The sequence below is a fragment of the Pyxicephalus adspersus genome, unplaced genomic scaffold, assembly GCF_032062135.1.
Source record: "Pyxicephalus adspersus unplaced genomic scaffold, UCB_Pads_2.0 Sca238, whole genome shotgun sequence".
Lineage (NCBI taxonomy): Eukaryota > Metazoa > Chordata > Amphibia > Anura > Pyxicephalidae > Pyxicephalus > Pyxicephalus adspersus.
In genome coordinates, this window is record NW_027317245.1 from 386 (window position 1) to 19,999 (window position 19,614).

At 38.8% G+C, this 19,614-nt stretch overlaps 2 protein-coding genes across 2 annotated transcripts; both read left to right on the plus strand.

Annotated features, from left to right (window-relative positions):
• Window positions 1-705: 705 nt before the first annotated feature.
• On the plus strand, window positions 706-10,775 carry LOC140344951 (delphilin-like). Its single transcript, XM_072432139.1, has 6 exons — window positions 706-981; window positions 1,792-1,877; window positions 3,381-3,450; window positions 4,750-4,844; window positions 6,496-6,676; window positions 9,192-10,775. The coding sequence occupies exons 1-6, from the start codon at window positions 893-895 to the stop codon at window positions 9,355-9,357; spliced, it is 687 nt and encodes a 228-aa protein (XP_072288240.1). The 5' UTR covers window positions 706-892; the 3' UTR covers window positions 9,358-10,775.
• Window positions 10,776-11,631: 856 nt separating this feature from the next.
• On the plus strand, window positions 11,632-17,602 carry LOC140344950 (delphilin-like; the record flags this gene model as incomplete). The annotated part of the gene is made up of 5 exons (XM_072432138.1): window positions 11,632-11,907; window positions 12,718-12,803; window positions 14,307-14,376; window positions 15,676-15,770; window positions 17,422-17,602. Coding segments are annotated over exons 1-5 (521 nt in total), but the record flags the coding sequence as incomplete, so codon positions are not given.
• Window positions 17,603-19,614: the final 2,012 nt, after the last annotated feature.

Here is a 19,614-nt window from a genome sequence, read left to right on the forward strand (position 1 = left end):
AGTAATGCTGTAATGCACTCATTTGGAACCTCACCGAGTATTCATAAAACTGATGACGTTCTTTTTAGCTTTGAAGTGGAAAAGATATATAATTAACAATGAGAATGTATACACTGGTGTTTTTGCATGTTTTCCTCAACATGAAAATCTGTCTATGATAAATAATCATCAAAAGTAATAAAATCATCAAAGTAATAACACTTGTATTTGATGTTTTAATTCTGTTTCAGAAATCTGCCAATTACTTTCAGGGAAATAACTCTGGATTTGGCATAGCTGTTTTATGTAAAAGGCATAACTCCTGCTTCTAGTGTGTACAGTTACAGTATTAGATCTACCCCTACTTCCTCCTGCTCACATCTTTGTAGATTTGCACCTACTTCTGTCCTTTAAGAGCTCCACAATACATCCCCAAGCAGGGAAGAGGGGTAAGACACCTTTCTCTTGAGAAGTTGCTGGTTATGTCAGTAGGGTACTGATTGCGTCTCACTGTTGTAGTTGCTAGCTTTTTAGATCACTATGGGAGTAAGTGTGTTTACTTGTTGATTATGTTTTTTACATACTTTATTTGTTCTGTTATTTGGCCAATTCTTTTTCCTTGTCAGTTCCCAAATTTCTATCCAATAGCTTACCTGTCTATAAAGATAACACCAATCAATTAGGCCTATGGGTGCAAATGTGCAGACTGCTCACCCAGCTCTTATAGTGCTGTGTTTCTTATTTCAACAGAATCTTTATCCCCAAGAAGCATCGGCAGCGTTTTGACCATGTCGTGTCCCAGAGTCTCATCAGCAAGATCTGTCGATCTAGGACCGAGCGCAGCAACCGCCTACGAAGAAGCCGCAGCGATGACCATCATGAGAGTCTGTTGGTGTCTACAAAGGCAGCACAAATGCCACACTGCCATGACGAAATGGGCAGGGGACTAAAGAATAGCACTTCACTAATAGCTGGCAGTGTGGGCACAGGAAAGCCACACAGGTATTTACAGTAAATTAAAAAGCCTTTTCTAGAAGAGAAAAAAAAGATTGGCATAGATGTAGTGCAGCATTTCATGAACTTGTTAACATGGGGCACCCTTGAAGTAACTTTCAGGGAACCCCTGCTATATTTCACAGCTCACAGTATATATTTGTTGTGGTGAGTAGGAAGAATGTGTGTTATATTGCTGGCCATTGCGAAGAATACCACCCTTACAGATAGCCAAAAAGAACATTGGTGTCAGTGGTAACTGACCTGAGTGGTCCAAATTGCTCAATGCTCAAGAAACTCCTAGCACAATAGTGCTATGTCCAAACTGTTTACCTCTGGAGGAATGCTAGCGTTTCACAGAACTGATGTAGGAAGTGATCCTTGTCTGCATATAGTAAAATGAACTCGTGTTAAATTATTTTACTATAGATACAGATAGTCAATGAGACTGCTGCTGGGTGCCACCAACTTGGATGTTATACCGCATCCCTAGCAGGTTCATATCTGTCATTCAAGAGACACTCCATTATCACTACTACCTTGACACCTACATCAGTTTATACGGTTATTTAATACTTCCAGTAAAATAAAGGACTAGGATAATCAACTATGGAGAGGGGTGTGCTAGGAAATTCCCAGGAGTAGTCAAATTTGCAAGCAAGTTCAATGGCACATTGCAACTGAATAAAAACGATATATTGAGAGGAAGAATACTTCAAGTAAGAATTTAAGAAAAATTATGTTTCAATGTTTTAAGTTAGCCATAGATTCTCTTTATTGAAGTTTTTTTTATCTGTTGTGTCCATTTTTCTATTTTAGGACAGTGAGGGTGTGTAAAGGAAGCAGCAGCTTTGGATTCACTCTACGGGGAAATGCTCCTGTGTGGATTGAGTCTGTTGTTCCAGGTACGGTATATTGTTGTATGGCTTGGTTTTTGCTATCCAACAGCTGTTAAGGATCAACAAAGCATTTTACCAGCAGTTACTAATTCTGATACTGGCCCTGGATAACTGAATGGTTTCAGGCCAATAGTGCTAGCAAGGAGACCCTGATGGCTGGTGTCATGGCTAAGCATAGCTCACATCCAAAACATTATCTTGGTAAGAATCTTTGCTTAGGTTTCCACACCTTTACTTTGTATGAAAGCTAATCCCAATCTTTACTTATCCTGCAAACTTACCTTTTGTTGTAATGACCTACGTGCATTGAAGGATGCTATAGCTGTGATCTACTGTTTCACTGTACTAGCTTAAAATATATCTGCACCCACTCTCAGAAAAGGCAGAGGATAATAAACAATTCAAAAGGCACAAAACAAAGCAGACATGTAATAAAATTTCTAAAATACTTTAAATCAATAGTACTCTTAGTGTCTTGCATATAGGTGAGAAACAACTGCCCCAATAAAAATAGATTTTTTTACTTTAATTGTCTGCAATGTTTAAAGGTTTTCTGCCTTCAGAAGAGAAAGTAGAAAAGTGATATATTTGTCACCTCGCTACTGATCAATAGTGCTCGCTTAAGAACCCCCTAAACAATCTGCTGTTTTACTAGCACTGGCAAGCACCTTTGAAGAATAGCAAAATAGATTTTACTTGGGCGTTCAGCCTAGGAAACTATTAATGTTAATGAAGGTTGTGTGTGACCTGTTAAAGAGGAAAGGTGCCTAAAGAAGACCACGTAGACTCTGTGCTGCTCGGTTGTTCTTAAAAGGCAATACCACATTCTCCAGCCCTTTAACCGATAGAAGAGCAAGAACCTTCACCCGCTCTTTTCACATCACTCCACCACTGGTGATCCAACATGGTGTTGCTGAATATCTACCCTTAGCTGGTGAGTGGGATTCTGTAGTATTTCATTTAATGAAGAATGGACACCATGGAAGCAGGTGACTTTTTTTGCCAATCTGGTACTGGAGATTTACCATTAGCATTAGGATTAGGACAGCAACTGGCTTGATATGGTCCTGAGCTAAAGGACCATATAAGCTAAATTACACAGTTTTTGACCTTGGCTTTTCTACCAGTCAATTCCAAGTTGCTGATTATAGAGGTCTTACATTTTTTGGCAAAACTTGGCAAAAGTTTCCAGGGTAGACCAGTTTATATGTGGATTGTGCATTACTATTGACTTGTATGGGAATTCATGACCTGTTTAAAGTGAGCACAAGCCGGTCAGCACACAGGCACAAAAGGTGACTGTATTATCTCTCAGGATGCAAATATTATTTTTGCCATTGCATAAAGAGTTTGTTATATCTAAATCTTGTTTTGCCACTGTACTAGTTATTTAGAATCTAACTAAGAATATGCTTCAGGCAAATATTTCACTCGCCTATAGTCAGCATAGGGCAACAGTGTATATAAAGCATTATCTTATGTCAGAGTATAATGACTTCTCTCTTCCAGGCAGCCCTGCAGATGTAGCCAGTCTCCGACCTGGAGACAGAATCTTGTTCTTGAATGGCTTGGACATGAGGTGAGGAGTGTGTGTAAGAACTCTGCCGCAGGTAATGCCCAATCCTTCTGAAAATACTAATCCCTTGGCTTTATTGTTAACTCTCTGTCCTCAACAGTAAAAGTCAGAGGATCTATTCTACATACTGGGTCTGATTTATTAATGCCCTCAAAGACGGCAGAATATAGACTATCATGGGAGAATCTGGGTGATGCAGCAAACCTGTAATAGATCTGGTCCAGGATTGAAAATATTTGACAACTAATCCATTCCAGGTTTGCTAGATCACCCAGGTTCTCCCATCATAGTCTATTTTCTCCAGTCTTTGAGAGGTTTAATGAATCAAGCTGACTCTGTCTGGATCAAAGACTTAAAGTTTAGAAACCAACAGAATCATCATGGCAGCCAGCCAACTAGCATTTTCAGAAGCAGAGGTTATCAATCACAGCCTTCATACTTCACTCATGACAGTTTTGTATTTAGTATAACCAAGATATATCCACATTGCCAAGAGACACCGATCACCATCAAATTATAATATTCCAAATGTCACTTGGTAGGAGAAAGCTTAACTGTGATTGGTGGTGGTCAAAATCAATGTGAACATTTATATCAAGGTCAGTTATCTTCTTTTCAGTGCAGCTTGATTTGTCTACAGCAAGTGACAAATTCAGTTATGAAAACAGATTACCGGCACACGGAAACTGCCTGAATGTATGTAATAGAATTGCTGCATCATGTTCTTTAGTAAAAAAATGCAATACTTTGCAAGGACATTGATTTATAATATTGTCTATAAAGCTGAACTCTCATTGACATAACCTGTAACAGTGTCTGGACCACATGATTGGCTAAACAGGTATTTAGCAGAAAAAACTATGTATTTACCTTAAAATCCACTAAATAATAGGCCTCCGTATATGTGATTTTTTTCCAATGTAAGGAATCCTGTACCGTTATTTAAAATGAATATGAAAAATTGTGCTTGGTCACTAAGTCATTATCATCAACTAATTATGACAGTATGGTTTAGTAGGGTCAGACCACACTAATGTAATATATCAGACTTGGTCAGACACCCCCGTCTTGTAAATAAAACCATGGGACCTTTATGATAAGGGGATGTGGCATTACTTGTATATGCCAGCATACAGTATTGGAGTGGGAGGGCATGAAGTGCTCTTCCTGTATGTGATATTGGGGCCTTTTTGGCATTTGCAAGTGAAAATCTGATCTCATAGCATATGTAAAACTAAAAGAGAAATAAAAATAGGCTATAAAATGTATTTAAGCTTTGTGCCTATTCTGTTTTCTTACCAGGAATTGCAGCCATGAGAAGGTGGTGTGCATGCTGCAGGGAAGCGGGGCCATGCCTACCTTGGTTGTGGAAGAGGGGAACATATCTTACTGCACAGGTAAGAACTAGCAAAGCTTTGTTTGAGGTTTTCTCCGCAGACAAGAAGCTGTTTACTCCATGCAGAAACCGCAGACCGCTAATTAGTTATCATCTTTCTCTGAAATGACCAAGCAAATGTGAACATTGGTTACTATGCTTCCTTGCACAGCCATATTAAAATATCCTGATTACCGAGGTTTTCTACTTCTAGGGAGAGTGCAGCTGATCCATGGGGCTGTCCTGCTCTACAGTCAGCATTTTATATATTTAAATCCAAGAACAATGTTTCATTTTAATGTACTATTCCTTAGATGAAGTGGCAATGTTAGTTTGATGTATTGGGCTTTTTAGGAAATGTGATGTAGGGTGACAATGCTCTCTTACTGTATTGTATCTTTGGAAGAGCAGAGTTGCACCCTATAGGCTGCTCTCTTGAAATATACTACAAACACCTTCGCCCCATATCTATAACCTGAGGGGGTGTTCTGAAGTTTACCAAGAAAACTGGTGAGAGCTCTTAACACTATATAATATTTTAGTTTGGCCCACCTTACAGGGACCTTTCTTGCAGAATTAGCAGGTTTATCATTTATTTATTATTAGTTTTTGTTTACCCTGCCGAAAATGTAAATTGCCTAAAAAAGTAGCTAATGTAGCCCCTACACCTATGGACTGGTAAATTACAATTTACTACATTGTTGTTCATTAGTATAAAGTGGCCTGACTACTTTGAGGCTTTTTTAAACATCAAAGCCTGCTTTGGAAGTTGGTTGTTTTCTAATATTGGTACAAGCTATTATTATTATTAATAAATAGGCTTTATATAGTGCCAACATATTACAGAGCGTTGTACATCAAATAAGGGTTATAAATGACTGACAAATACAAACAGTTACACAGGAGGAGAGGACCTGCCCCAAAGAGCTTACAATCTTGGAGGTGGAGGAAGTAGCACACAATATCAGGGGGATATGGAATGGTGGGAAGCAGTGAGGGTTTAGGAGACAGAAGAAGATGGGTAGGAAAGTTTGAAAAGATGGGTTTTGAGGCTAGTCTTGTGAAACCTAATAACAGTGCATTTGTTTCCTAGAAGGGTAAGGAAAATGAAGTAGTGCCAGGTAGTGCTACCTTTGGAGCTGCTTGGCAATGTTGGTAGGACTTCTGATAACTCCCAAAGTTTCAGCTGTGCCAGCAATTTCGACTCCTCTCCTGCGTGTTCTCCTTGTTTTGCAGGGGGTATAGAGGATTTTTTTGTTGTTGGGGGAACTGATTTCTAGTTATTTCCATGGTTCCATTATCTCTCGTTACACTCTCCATGATATAAAATCATTAAAAAGTCCAGGACGGAGAGTAGGAGCCTTTTATAATGGCCATAGCAATTGTGCAAACCTGGGAGCTTAGTCTCCGCAACAGAAAGATGTTAGAAAACTGTATTTGGTTTAACAAGGTTTTTCTACCGTCTAGCCAAAAACTGAAATATTACTTTTAGGTGGACTGGCCTTCTTTAGAAGGACTTTAAAAAGCAAAATGTAAAACGTTAGTGTAGAGTAATATATGACTATAAACCACAGTTGTTACAATATACAGATTTCTGCTTGCCTGCTGCTTGTGCCATTTTTCACAATTTAAAATCTTGAATATGGAATAACTTTGTTTTCTGATGTTTCTAGACTCGGATTCGGAGATCACTATACCATCATCTGCTCTCACATCGCTCCAATGGGTGGCAGAAATTCTTCCCTCCAACATTCGCATCCAGGGACGCAGTTTTAGCCAACAACTTGAACACCTACTGACTCCCACTGAGAGATATACAGTCTGCAAAGGGCTAGAGAGCTTCTTCCAACACAGGTATTGACAACCTCTCATTACTAGTTCCATTTAAAAGGGGAACAAACCAGGGTTAGCTCACCTGTTACTAACAATTAGTGGCATATCAGGTCTCTTTATCCTGTCATTATTCAAGTTTGTATACCTGGTACATGCATGGTTTTGTTTATTCTTACCATGTAGAAGCTGGTATGAATGCCAACTAATTCTGTAAGCATTTTTATAAGCATTTATGAACTCCTAGGGCTCTATTTATAAAACAGGGAATCAGACATTCCCTTGTGGGAATCTTCCAGGTTTATGTGTTTCACTAGAAGTAATTTCCATTAGGGAATGTTTGGGGGAATGTCAAATTCTCTGTTTAGAGACCAAAAAGAATAATGTATTTTGGCTCTGGGATATCAGTGCTTAGTGCTTCCATGCTTCAAATCAGAGCTCTTGGTTTAAATCAGTGTGCAGAACAGGGGTTAAAGCTGACCTCTAGGCATAACATTTTTTATTTAAATAGATTTGTCAATGGCCATAAAAGATATAAATCAAATTTTTGTGCACCAAATTCCTTTGCAAATCCTGGTATTACCCTGTAAAGGGGACTGCACATAACTGCACATAATAGAGGGCAGAGCTGTCAGAGTAGTCCACCAACTACAAAATACCATGGCTAGACCAGTACAAGACCAGTCCCCCTACACACAAGGAGAGTTCCTAATTACAGGAAACTAATTCATGAGTCATCTAATGCAATGCTAGACTACTGCACAAATATAGATACATGAGGTAGGCGTGTTCAGTGTTAAAGGCAATGCTTTGTGGTGAATCTTAGGGGGAAAGGGTAAGTGACCATGCAGAGTAAAGCCATGGGTTCACTTAACCACTCTCTTTAGTCACATGTCCACCTTTCCCTTAATTTATCATTCTGCACTTTTCAGCCTTTTAAAGCAAAAAGCAATGCCAGTAGCTCTGGGTATGGGGGAGCACATGGCAGCCTCCATACTTACCACTTAATTACCTATTAATGCAATATTTAGCACTTAGTAAGCTACAAGTCAAGAGGGGCCTCCAGTCCATTGGATATTCCTGATGAGATGTTATCAATGTGTCATCACTGAGCCTGCATCCCAGTCCACAAAGTAGCTGCTGACCCAAGATGACTTCTAAGTACAGATGGAGAGAAAAGATAAAAGAATTGTAGCATGAGTACTGTGGCATGTGTGAGAGATAATAAAAACTTGGAAATGTTACATTGCTTAGCATGCTATGAGAAACAGTCCAAGGTTCACTTTAATAATAAAAAGTGAAGATTATGACATATGATGAATTTATTCACACAGATTGTAAAGTTATTGCAAGGTCCACTTTATAGCACCACTTACCATAATGGTAATTTCTCCTTCTTCTATAAGCAACTGATATCTCCTTTTTACAGTCCCTGGAATGACAAACTATTTGTCAAATATTCATATCGACTTTGGATATATTTATACATCTAAATTAGATTCAAGGTTAGAAAAGAGATTTGGCAGATAATCAACAGCCCAGTGACTAAAGGTGACCTACTGTACATGTATATAAAACTAACGTGGTGTACTTATAATGAGACTGACTGGTTTGCAATTGTGAGACTTATTTAAAGTTGAGCTCCCAAAAAATCATTGAACTTAACCATCTAAACTGTAACATCAGGGCTACAGCATTTAAGCAATGTATACACACAATGGTTTAACAAAGGTGGCTGTATACAGATAGTGAAGCTGTATTGGTTCACTGTCACTTCCTATATTTCACACATGTTATATCATAATGTACATTGTGTGGGAGGTCATAGCAGACTAGGGATACTGGATCCCAGATGGGTAGAAATTCACTGTGGATAGTAGAGACTCCTATTTGGAGTGGTATTACTGGGATATGGCATGGGATATGATAAGTATCTGATCAGGAATATTATCACTGGGGTATGTCACTAGTTTCACCTATTTAGAGTGTCATCACTGGAAAATACTAGTAAAGTTTCTGATTTGGAGTATTACCACTGGGATATGGCTGTAGGTTTTATTATTTGGGGTATTATCATTGAGTTACGGCAGTTAGGTCTCTGATTTGGAATATTATCACTGGGTTATGGCAGTAGGCTCTCTTATTTGGAGCATTACCACTGGGTAATGGCAGTAGCTTCTGTTATTTGAAGTATTACCACTGGGATGGTGTGTTAGCAGGTTACAACCAATACCAGATCTTTATTTCCCATCGCTTTGTGTACTTAGTTTCAGTACTTAAAATTGGATCCATCCTAGACAACAACAAAATGATGAAGTAAACCATAAACATTTATGTCTACTCAGCCTAAAAATTGTGTAAAGTGTTATGGTTTCTCTTCTTCCATTATGTATACAGAAGATGTCCTCTGTCCAAAAGCCTGACCTCAAGCTGCAATATGATATGTTGCTTAACAGCCTTTTACCTATATAAAGCATGTGTAAAGTGGTGGTAAAGTCATTAAAAATTACTGATTCTATCTGTGTTATTTTCTTTGTAGGAACATTGACACCCTGATAGTGGATGTATATCCGGTCCTGGACACTCCAGCCAAGCAAATCATCTGGCAGTTTATCTTCCAGCTGCTCACCTATGAAGAGCAAGAGCATTGCCAACACAAAATTGCTCGCTTCCTGGGCTACAAGGCAGGTCAGAGAGGTCCATAATTGCCCCCTCATTCCACTGTGCTCATCAATGGCCAGCCTTAAAATCTGGGTTATATGACATCTCACTGTTCTGTTATGACTTGTTTAGCCCATGCCAGAACCAAGTTTGTATGTATGTGCCATAGTCAGCAGTTATTGGCATCGTTAAACCTTGCATATCAATCACAACATTTAAAACACAGCTGTAGAGAAGACCAGCTATCTTTACCTGTGAACATTTGTCATTGGAATCTGATGTTTCAAGGATTTGAGTATAGTAGGGAAATCTACAACTGAGCTTGGACGATGCATGTGGCCATATTTATTGACCTGACATACAAGTGGTGAATGGTTACATCTTATATATTTATAAGTCCATCAACACACCCAAAATGTAAGCGTGAATTGCGTAGGAGGTTCTGTACCATTGCAGTCTCAATTCAGAATTAACAGAGCTATGGCTCTGAATCTGGCATGCACTGCCATAATTTTGTGCCCATTACCATAGCTTTATCTCCTATTCACCGTATATATTCATAAATAAATGTACTTTCCCTTTAAACACCAGAAAAAATCTCTTCACTTGACAAGTCATTCTGTACCCCCTCCCATTTCAATGGCAAATAGACGTCCATTGCAGAGATTACCTACATAAATCCTGTTTGTTGGGAAACCTTTGTCACATGACCTGATAGAACTTTCACAACTGTCTCTGATGAAATATAATCTATGCTTCTCTGTAGATCAGTGGCTTACATAAAATCATTAAGCTCTGGGTCTGTGTAGGGCAGGTCTTGCTGGCTGATTACTAATATCCATTATAGGGATGTTACTAAGCTCAATGAAATAAGCTTTTAAGTCCCTTATCTGCCAGCGTACAGTTATGAACAGCAGGATGTTATACCTCACAACATTCGCTTTCAAAATGGGGATTTGTGTCATATCTCTTTGGCCTAAATATATGGGTGACTTTTGGTTTGATCAAAATCTCTGACAATTAGTATTGGGAAGAAAGGTAAGGCTTTGTGAATGTTTTGATATAAAAAAAAATATTATAGGTTGTTCACTTAATAAATGAATTATCAACGTTTAAGGGATAATTACCTTAGCCTATCAAATGAAATGAAGCTTTGTTGACTTAACCATCTGATAATGTATTATTACACAGTATTTATAAAGCGCCAACATATTATGCAGCGCTTTACAAAGTCCATAGTCATGTCACTAGCTGTCCATAAAAGGAGCTCACAATCTAATGTCCCTACCATAGTCATATGTCTTTAATACAGTCTAAAGTCAATTTTAGTGGCAAGCCAATTAACCTAACTGCATGTTTTGAACCTGCATGAATGTGGGGGGAAACCGGAGTACCCGGAGGGAACCCACGCAAAGACGGGGAGAAACTGCAAACTCCATGCATGTCCTGGCTGAGATTCCAAACCGACACTGCCAAGGCCAGAGTGCTAACCACCGTGCTGCCCTAATGTACAAGCAAAAATCCTGTTTCCTGGTCATCAATGTATCCTCTACACATTGTGATGTGCGTGGCAATATGTTCTGCAATGCAGCATTTGTTTAACACACACTGCAGTGCTTTATTTTGTGCAAAAGATAGAATGACATCTGATGACGTTCTTTTTAGCTTTGAAGTAGAAAAGATATATAATTAACAATGAGAATGTATACACTGGTGTTTTTGCATGTTTTCCTCAACATGAAAATCTGTCTATGATAAATAATCATCAAAAGTAATAAAATCATCAAAGTAATAACACACAAATAACAAAGTAATTGTATTCGATGTTTTAATTCTGTTTCAGAAATCTGCCAATTACTTTCAGGGAAATAACTCTGGATTTGGCATAGCTGTTTTATGTAAAAGGCATAACTCCTGCTTCTAGTGTGTACAGTTACAGTATTAGATCTACCCCTACTTCCTCCTGCTCACATCTTTGTAGATTTGCACCTACTTCTGTCCTTTAAGAGCTCCACAATACATCCCCAAGCAGGGAAGAGGGGTAAGACACCTTTCTCTTGAGAAGTTGCTGGTTATGTCAGTAGGGTACTGATTGCGTCTCACTGTTGTAGTTGCTAGCTTTTTAGATCACTATGGGAGTAAGTGTGTTTACTTGTTGATTATGTTTTTTACATACTTTATTTGTTCTGTTATTTGGCCAATTCTTTTTCCTTGTCAGTTCCCAAATTTCTATCCAATAGCTTACCTGTCTATAAAGATAACACCAATCAATTAGGCCTATGGGTGCAAATGTGCAGACTGCTCACCCAGCTCTTATAGTGCTGTGTTTCTTATTTCAACAGAATCTTTATCCCCAAGAAGCATCGGCAGCGTTTTGACCATGTCGTGTCCCAGAGTCTCATCAGCAAGATCTGTCGATCTAGGACCGAGCGCAGCAACCGCCTACGAAGAAGCCGCAGCGATGACCATCATGAGAGCCTGTTGGTGTCTACAAAGGCAGCACAAATGCCACACTGCCACGACGAAATGGGCAGGGGACTAAAGAATAGCACTTCACTAATAGCTGGCAGTGTGGGCACAGGAAAGCCACACAGGTATTTACAGTAAATTAAAAAGCCTTTTCTAGAAGAGAAAAAAAAGATTCGCATAGATGTAGTGCAGCGTTTCATGAACTTGTTAACATGGGGTACCCTTGAAGTAACTTTCAGGGAACCCCTGCTATACTTCACAGCTCACAGTATATATTTGTTGTGGTGAGTAGGAAGAATGTGTATTATATTGCTGGCCATTGTGAAGAATACCACCCTTACAGATAGCCAAAAAGAACATTGGTGTCAGTGGTAACTGACCTGAGTGGTCCAAATTGCTCATTGCTCAAGAAACTCCTAGCACAATAGTGCTAAGTCCAAACTGTTTACCTCTGGAGGAATGCTAGGGTTTCACAGAACTGATGTAGGAAGTGATCCTTGTCTGCATATAGTAAAATGAACCTGTGTGAAATTATTTTACTATAGATACAGATAGTCAATGAGACTGCTGCTGGGTGCCACCAACTTGGATGTTATACCGCATCCCTAGCAGGTTCACATCTGTCATTCAAGGGACACTCCATTATCACTACTACCTTGACACCTACATCAGTTTATACGGTTATTTAATACTTCCAGTAAAATAAAGGACTAGGATAATCAACTATGGAGAGGGGTGTGCTAGGAAATTCCCAGGAGTAGTCAAATTTGCAAGCAAGTTCAATGGCACATTGCAACTGAATAAAAACGATATATTGAGAGGAAGAATACTTCAAGTAAGAATTTAAGAAAAATTATGTTTCAATGTTTTAAGTTAGCCATAGATTCTCTTTATTGAAGTTTTTTTTATCTGTTGTGTCCATTTTTCTATTTTAGGACAGTGAGGGTGTGTAAAGGAAGCAGCAGCTTTGGATTCACTCTACGGGGAAATGCTCCTGTGTGGATTGAGTCTGTTGTTCCAGGTACGGTATATTGTTGTATGGCTTGGTTTTTGCTATCCAACAGCTGTTAAGGATCAACAAAGCATTTTACCAGCAGTTACTAATTCTGATACTGGCCCTGGATAACTGAATGGTTTCAGGCCAATAGTGCTAGCAAGGAGACCCTGATGGCTGGTGTCATGGCTAAGCATAGCTCACATCCAAAACATTATCTTGGTAAGAATCTTTGCTTAGGTTTCCACACCTTTACTTTGTATGAAAGCTAATCCCAATCTTTACTTATCCTGCAAACTTACCTTTTGTTGTAATGACCTACGTGCATTGAAGGATGCTATAGCTGTGATCTACTGTTTCACTGTACTAGCTTAAAATATATCTGCACCCACTCTCAGAAAAGGCAGAGGATAATAAACAATTCAAAAGGCACAAAACAAAGCAGACATGTAATAAAATTTCTAAAATACTTTAAATCAATAGTACTCTTAGTGTCTTGCATATAGGTGAGAAACAACTGCCCCAATAAAAATAGATTTTTTTACTTTAATTGTCTGCAATGTTTAAAGGTTTTCTGCCTTCAGAAGAGAAAGTAGAAAAGTGATATATTTGTCACCTCGCTACTGATCAATAGTGCTCGCTTAAGAACCCCCTAAACAATCTGCTGTTTTACTAGCACTGGCAAGCACCTTTGAAGAATAGCAAAATAGATTTTACTTGGGCGTTCAGCCTAGGAAACTATTAATGTTAATGAAGGTTGTGTGTGACCTGTTAAAGAGGAAAGGTGCCTAAAGAAGACCACGTAGACTCTGTGCTGCTCGGTTGTTCTTAAAAGGCAATACCACATTCTCCAGCCCTTTAACCGATAGAAGAGCAAGAACCTTCACCCGCTCTTTTCACATCACTCCACCACTGGTGAGCCAACATGGTGTTGCTGAATATCTACCCTTAGCTGGTGAGTGGGATTCTGTAGTATTTCATTTAATGAAGAATGGACACCATGGAAGCAGGTGACTTTTTTTGCCAATCTGGTACTGGAGATTTACCATTAGCATTAGGATTAGGACAGCAACTGGCTTGATATGGTCCTGAGCTAAAGGACCATATAAGCTAAATTACACAGTTTTTGACCTTGGCTTTTCTACCAGTCAATTCCAAGTTGCTGATTATAGAGGTCTTACATTTTTTGGCAAAACTTGGCAAAAGTTTCCAGGGTAGACCAGTTTATATGTGGATTGTGCATTACTATTGACTTGTATGGGAATTCATGACCTGTTTAAAGTGAGCACAAGCCGGTCAGCACACAGGCACAAAAGGTGACTGTATTATCTCTCAGGATGCAAATATTATTTTTGCCATTGCATAAAGAGTTTGTTATATCTAAATCTTGTTTTGCCACTGTACTAGTTATTTAGAATCTAACTAAGAATATGCTTCAGGCAAATATTTCACTCGCCTATAGTCAGCATAGGGCAACAGTGTATATAAAGCATTATCTTATGTCAGAGTATAATGACTTCTCTCTTCCAGGCAGCCCTGCAGATGTAGCCAGTCTCCGACCTGGAGACAGAATCTTGTTCTTGAATGGCTTGGACATGAGGTGAGGAGTGTGTGTAAGAACTCTGCCGCAGGTAATGCCCAATCCTTCTGAAAATACTAATCCCTTGGCTTTATTGTTAACTCTCTGTCCTCAACAGTAAAAGTCAGAGGATCTATTCTACATACTGGGTCTGATTTATTAATGCCCTCAAAGACGGCAGAATATAGACTATCATGGGAGAATCTGGGTGATGCAGCAAACCTGTAATAGATCTGGTCCAGGATTGAAAATATTTGACAACTAATCCATTCCAGGTTTGCTAGATCACCCAGGTTCTCCCATCATAGTCTATTTTCTCCAGTCTTTGAGAGGTTTAATGAATCAAGCTGACTCTGTCTGGATCAAAGACTTAAAGTTTAGAAACCAACAGAATCATCATGGCAGCCAGCCAACTAGCATTTTCAGAAGCAGAGGTTATCAATCACAGCCTTCATACTTCACTCATGACAGTTTTGTATTTAGTATAACCAAGATATATCCACATTGCCAAGAGACACCAATCACCATCAAATTATAATATTCCAAATGTCACTTGGTAGGAGAAAGCTTAACTGTGATTGGTGGTGGTCAAAATCAATGTGAACATTTATATCAAGGTCAGTTATCTTCTTTTCAGTGCAGCTTGATTTGTCTACAGCAAGTGACAAATTCAGTTATGAAAACAGATTACCGGCACACGGAAACTGCCTGAATGTATGTAATAGAATTGCTGCATCATGTTCTTTAGTAAAAAAATGCAATACTTTGCAAGGACATTGATTTATAATATTGTCTATAAAGCTGAACTCTCATTGACATAACCTGTAACAGTGTCTGGACCACATGATTGGCTAAACAGGTATTTAGCAGAAAAAACTATGTATTTACCTTAAAATCCACTAAATAATAGGCCTCCGTATATGTGATTTTTTTCCAATGTAAGGAATCCTGTACCGTTATTTAAAATGAATATGAAAAATTGTGCTTGGTCACTAAGTCATTATCATCAACTAATTATGACAGTATGGTTTAGTAGGGTCAGACCACACTAATGTAATATATCAGACTTGGTCAGACACCCCCGTCTTGTAAATAAAACCATGGGACCTTTATGATAAGGGGATGTGGCATTACTTGTATATGCCAGCATACAGTATTGGAGTGGGAGGGCATGAAGTGCTCTTCCTGTATGTGATATTGGGGCCTTTTTGGCATTTGCAAGTGAAAATCTGATCTCATAGCATATGTAAAACTAAAAGAGAAATAAAAATAGGCTATAAAATGTATTTAAGCTTTGTCCCTATTCTGTTTTCTTACCAGGAATTGCAGCCATGAGAAGGTGGTGTGCATGCTGCAGGGAAGCGGGGCCATGCCTACCTTGGTTGTGGAAGAGGGGAACATATCTTACTGCACAGGTAAGAACTAGCAAAGCTTTGTTTGAGGTTTTCTCCGCAGACAAGAAGCTGTTTACTCCATGCAGAAACCGCAGACCGCTAATTAGTTATCATCTTTCTCTGAAATGACCAAGCAAATGTGAACATTGGTTACTATGCTTCCTTGCACAGCCATATTAAAATACCCTGATTACCGAGGTTTTCTACTTATAGGGAGAGTGCAGCTGATCCATGGGGCTGTCCTGCTCTACAGTCAGCATTTTATATATTTAAATCCAAGAACAATGTTTCATTTTAATGTACTATTCCTTAGATGAAGTGGCAATGTTAGTTTGATGTATTGGGCTTTTTAGGAAATGTGATGTAGGGTGACAATGCTCTCTTACTGTATTGTATCTTTGGAAGAGCAGAGTTGCACCCTATAGGCTGCTCTCTTGAAATATACTACAAACACCTTCGCCCCATATCTATAACCTGAGGGGGTGTTCTGAAGTTTACCAAGAAAACTGGTGAGAGCTCTTAACACTATATAATATTTTAGTTTGGCCCACCTTACAGGGACCTTTCTTGCAGAATTAGCAGGTTTATCATTTATTTATTATTAGTTTTTGTTTACCCTGCCGAAAATGTAAATTGCCTAAAAAAGTAGCTAATGTAGCCCCTACACCTATGGACTGGTAAATTACAATTTACTACATTGTTGTTCATTAGTATAAAGTGGCCTGACTACTTTGAGGCTTTTTTAAACATCAAAGCCTGCTTTGGAAGTTGGTTGTTTTCTAATATTGGTACAAGCTATTATTATTATTAATAAATAGGCTTTATATAGTGCCAACATATTACAGAGCGTTGTACATCAAATAAGGGTTATAAATGACTGACAAATACAAACAGTTACACAGGAGGAGAGGACCTGCCCCAAAGAGCTTACAATCTTGGAGGTGGAGGAAGTAGCACACAATATCAGGGGGATATGGAATGGTGGGAAGCAGTGAGGGTTTAGGAGACAGAAGAAGATGGGTAGGAAAGTTTGAAAAGATGGGTTTTGAGGCTAGTCTTGTGAAACCTAATAACAGTGCATTTGTTTCCTAGAAGGGTAAGGAAAATGAAGTAGTGCCAGGTAGTGCTACCTTTGGAGCTGCTTGGCAATGTTGGTAGGACTTCTGATAACTCCCAAAGTTTCAGCTGTGCCAGCAATTTCGACTCCTCTCCTGCGTGTTCTCCTTGTTTTGCAGGGGGTATAGAGGATTTTTTTGTTGTTGGGGGAACTGATTTCTAGTTATTTCCATGGTTCCATTATCTCTCGTTACACTCTCCATGATATAAAATCATTAAAAAGTCCAGGACGGAGAGTAGGAGCCTTTTATAATGGCCATAGCAATTGTGCAAACCTGGGAGCTTAGTCTCCGCAACAGAAAGATGTTAGAAAACTGTATTTGGTTTAACAAGGTTTTTCTACCGTCTAGCCAAAAACTGAAATATTACTTTTAGGTGGACTGGCCTTCTTTAGAAGGACTTTAAAAAGCAAAATGTAAAACGTTAGTGTAGAGTAATATATGACTATAAACCACAGTTGTTACAATATACAGATTTCTGCTTGCCTGCTGCTTTTTCCATTTTTCACAATTTAAAATCTTGAATATGGAATAACTTTGTTTTCTGATGTTTCTAGACTCGGATTCGGAGATCACTATACCATCATCTGCTCTCACATCGCTCCAATGGGTGGCAGAAATTCTTCCCTCCAACATTCGCATCCAGGGACGCAGTTTTAGCCAACAACTTGAACACCTACTGACTCCCACTGAGAGATATACAGTCTGCAAAGGGCTAGAGAGCTTCTTCCAACACAGGTATTGACAACCTCTCATTACTAGTTCCATTTAAAAGGGGAACAAACCAGGGTTAGCTCACCTGTTACTAACAATTAGTGGCATATCAGGTCTCTTTATCCTGTCATTATTCAAGTTTGTATACCTGGTACATGCATGGTTTTGTTTATTCTTACCATGTAGAAGCTGGTATGAATGCCAACTAATTCTGTAAGCATTTTTATAAGCATTTATGAACTCCTAGGGCTCTATTTATAAAACAGGGAATCAGACATTCCCTTGTGGGAATCTTCCAGGTTTATGTGTTTCACTAGAAGTAATTTCCATTAGGGAATGTTTGGGGGAATGTCAAATTCTCTGTTTAGAGACCAAAAAGAATAATGTATTTTGGCTCTGGGATATCAGTGCTTAGTGCTTCCATGCTTCAAATCAGAGCTCTTGGTTTAAATCAGTGTGCAGAACAGGGGTTAAAGCTGACCTCTAGGCATAACATTTTTTATTTAAATAGATTTGTCAATGGCCATAAAAGATATAAATCAAATTTTTGTGCACCAAATTCCTTTGCAAATCCTGGTATTACCCTGTAAAGGGGACTGCACATAACTGCACATAATAGAGGGCAGAGCTGTCAGAGTAGTCCACCAACTACAAAATACCATGGCTAGACCAGTACAAGACCAGTCCCCCTACACACAAGGAGAGTTCCTAATTACAGGAAACTAATTCATGAGTCATCTAATGCAATGCTAGACTACTGCACAAATATAGATACATGAGGTAGGCGTGTTCAGTGTTAAAGGCAATGCTTTGTGGTGAATCTTAGGGGGAAAGGGTAAGTGACCATGCAGAGTAAAGCCATGGGTTCACTTAACCACTCTCTTTAGTCACATGTCCACCTTTCCCTTAATTTATCATTCTGCACTTTTCAGCCTTTTAAAGCAAAAAGCAATGCCAGTAGCTCTGGGTATGGGGGAGCACATGGCAGCCTCCATCCTTACCACTTAATTACCTATTAATGCAATATTTAGCACTTAGTAAGCTACAAGTCAAGAGGGGCCTCCAGTCCATTGGATATTCCTGATTAGATGTTATCAATGTGTCATCACTGAGCCTGCATCCCAGTCCACAAAGTAGCTGCTGACCCAAGATGACTTCTAAGTACAGATGGAGAGAAAAGATAAAAGAATTGTAGCATGAGTACTGTGGCATGTGTGAGAGATAATAAAAACTTGGAAATGTTACATTGCTTAGCATGCTATGAGAAACAGTCCAAGGTTCACTTTAATAATAAAAAGTGAAGATTATGACATATGATGAATTTATTCACACAGATTGTAAAGTTATTGCAAGGTCCACTTTATAGCACCACTTACCATAATGGTAATTTCTCCTTCTTCTATAAGCAACTGATATCTCCTTTTTACAGTCCCTGGAATGACAAACTATTTGTCAAATATTCATATCGACTTTGGATATATTTATACATCTAAATTAGATTCAAGGTTAGAAAAGAGATTTGGCAGATAATCAACAGCCCAGTGACTAAAGGTGACCTACTGTACATGTATATAAAACTAACGTGGTGTACTTATAATGAGACTGACTGGTTTGCAATTGTGAGACTTATTTAAAGTTGAGCTCCCAAAAAATCATTGAACTTACAGCATTTAAGCAATGTATACACACAATGGTTTAACAAAGGTGGCTGTATACAGATAGTGAAGCTGTATTGGTTCACTGTCACTTCCTATATTTCACACATGTTATATCATAATGTACATTGTGTGGGAGGTCATAGCAGACTAGGGATACTGGATCCCAGATGGGTAGAAATTCACTGTGGATAGTAGAGACTCCTATTTGGAGTGGTATTACTGGGATATGGCATGGGATATGATAAGTATCTGATCAGGAATATTATCACTGGGGTATGTCACTAGTTTCACCTATTTAGAGTGTCATCACTGGAAAATACTAGTAAAGTTTCTGATTTGGAGTATTACCACTGGGATATGGCTGTAGGTTTTATTATT

What these genes read in the sequence shown, in the direction of transcription:
- LOC140344951 (XM_072432139.1), top strand. Translation starts at nt 893, where the DNA reads ATGCCACACTGCCATGACGAAATGGGCAGGGGACTAAAGAATAGCACT. An exon ending in GATTGAGTCTGTTGTTCCAG is followed by an intron (nt 1,878 to 3,380) that starts GTACGGTATATT and finishes TCTCTCTTCCAG; the next exon opens with GCAGCCCTGCAGATGTAGCC. An exon ending in GAACATATCTTACTGCACAG is followed by an intron (nt 4,845 to 6,495) that starts GTAAGAACTAGC and finishes TGATGTTTCTAG; the next exon opens with ACTCGGATTCGGAGATCACT.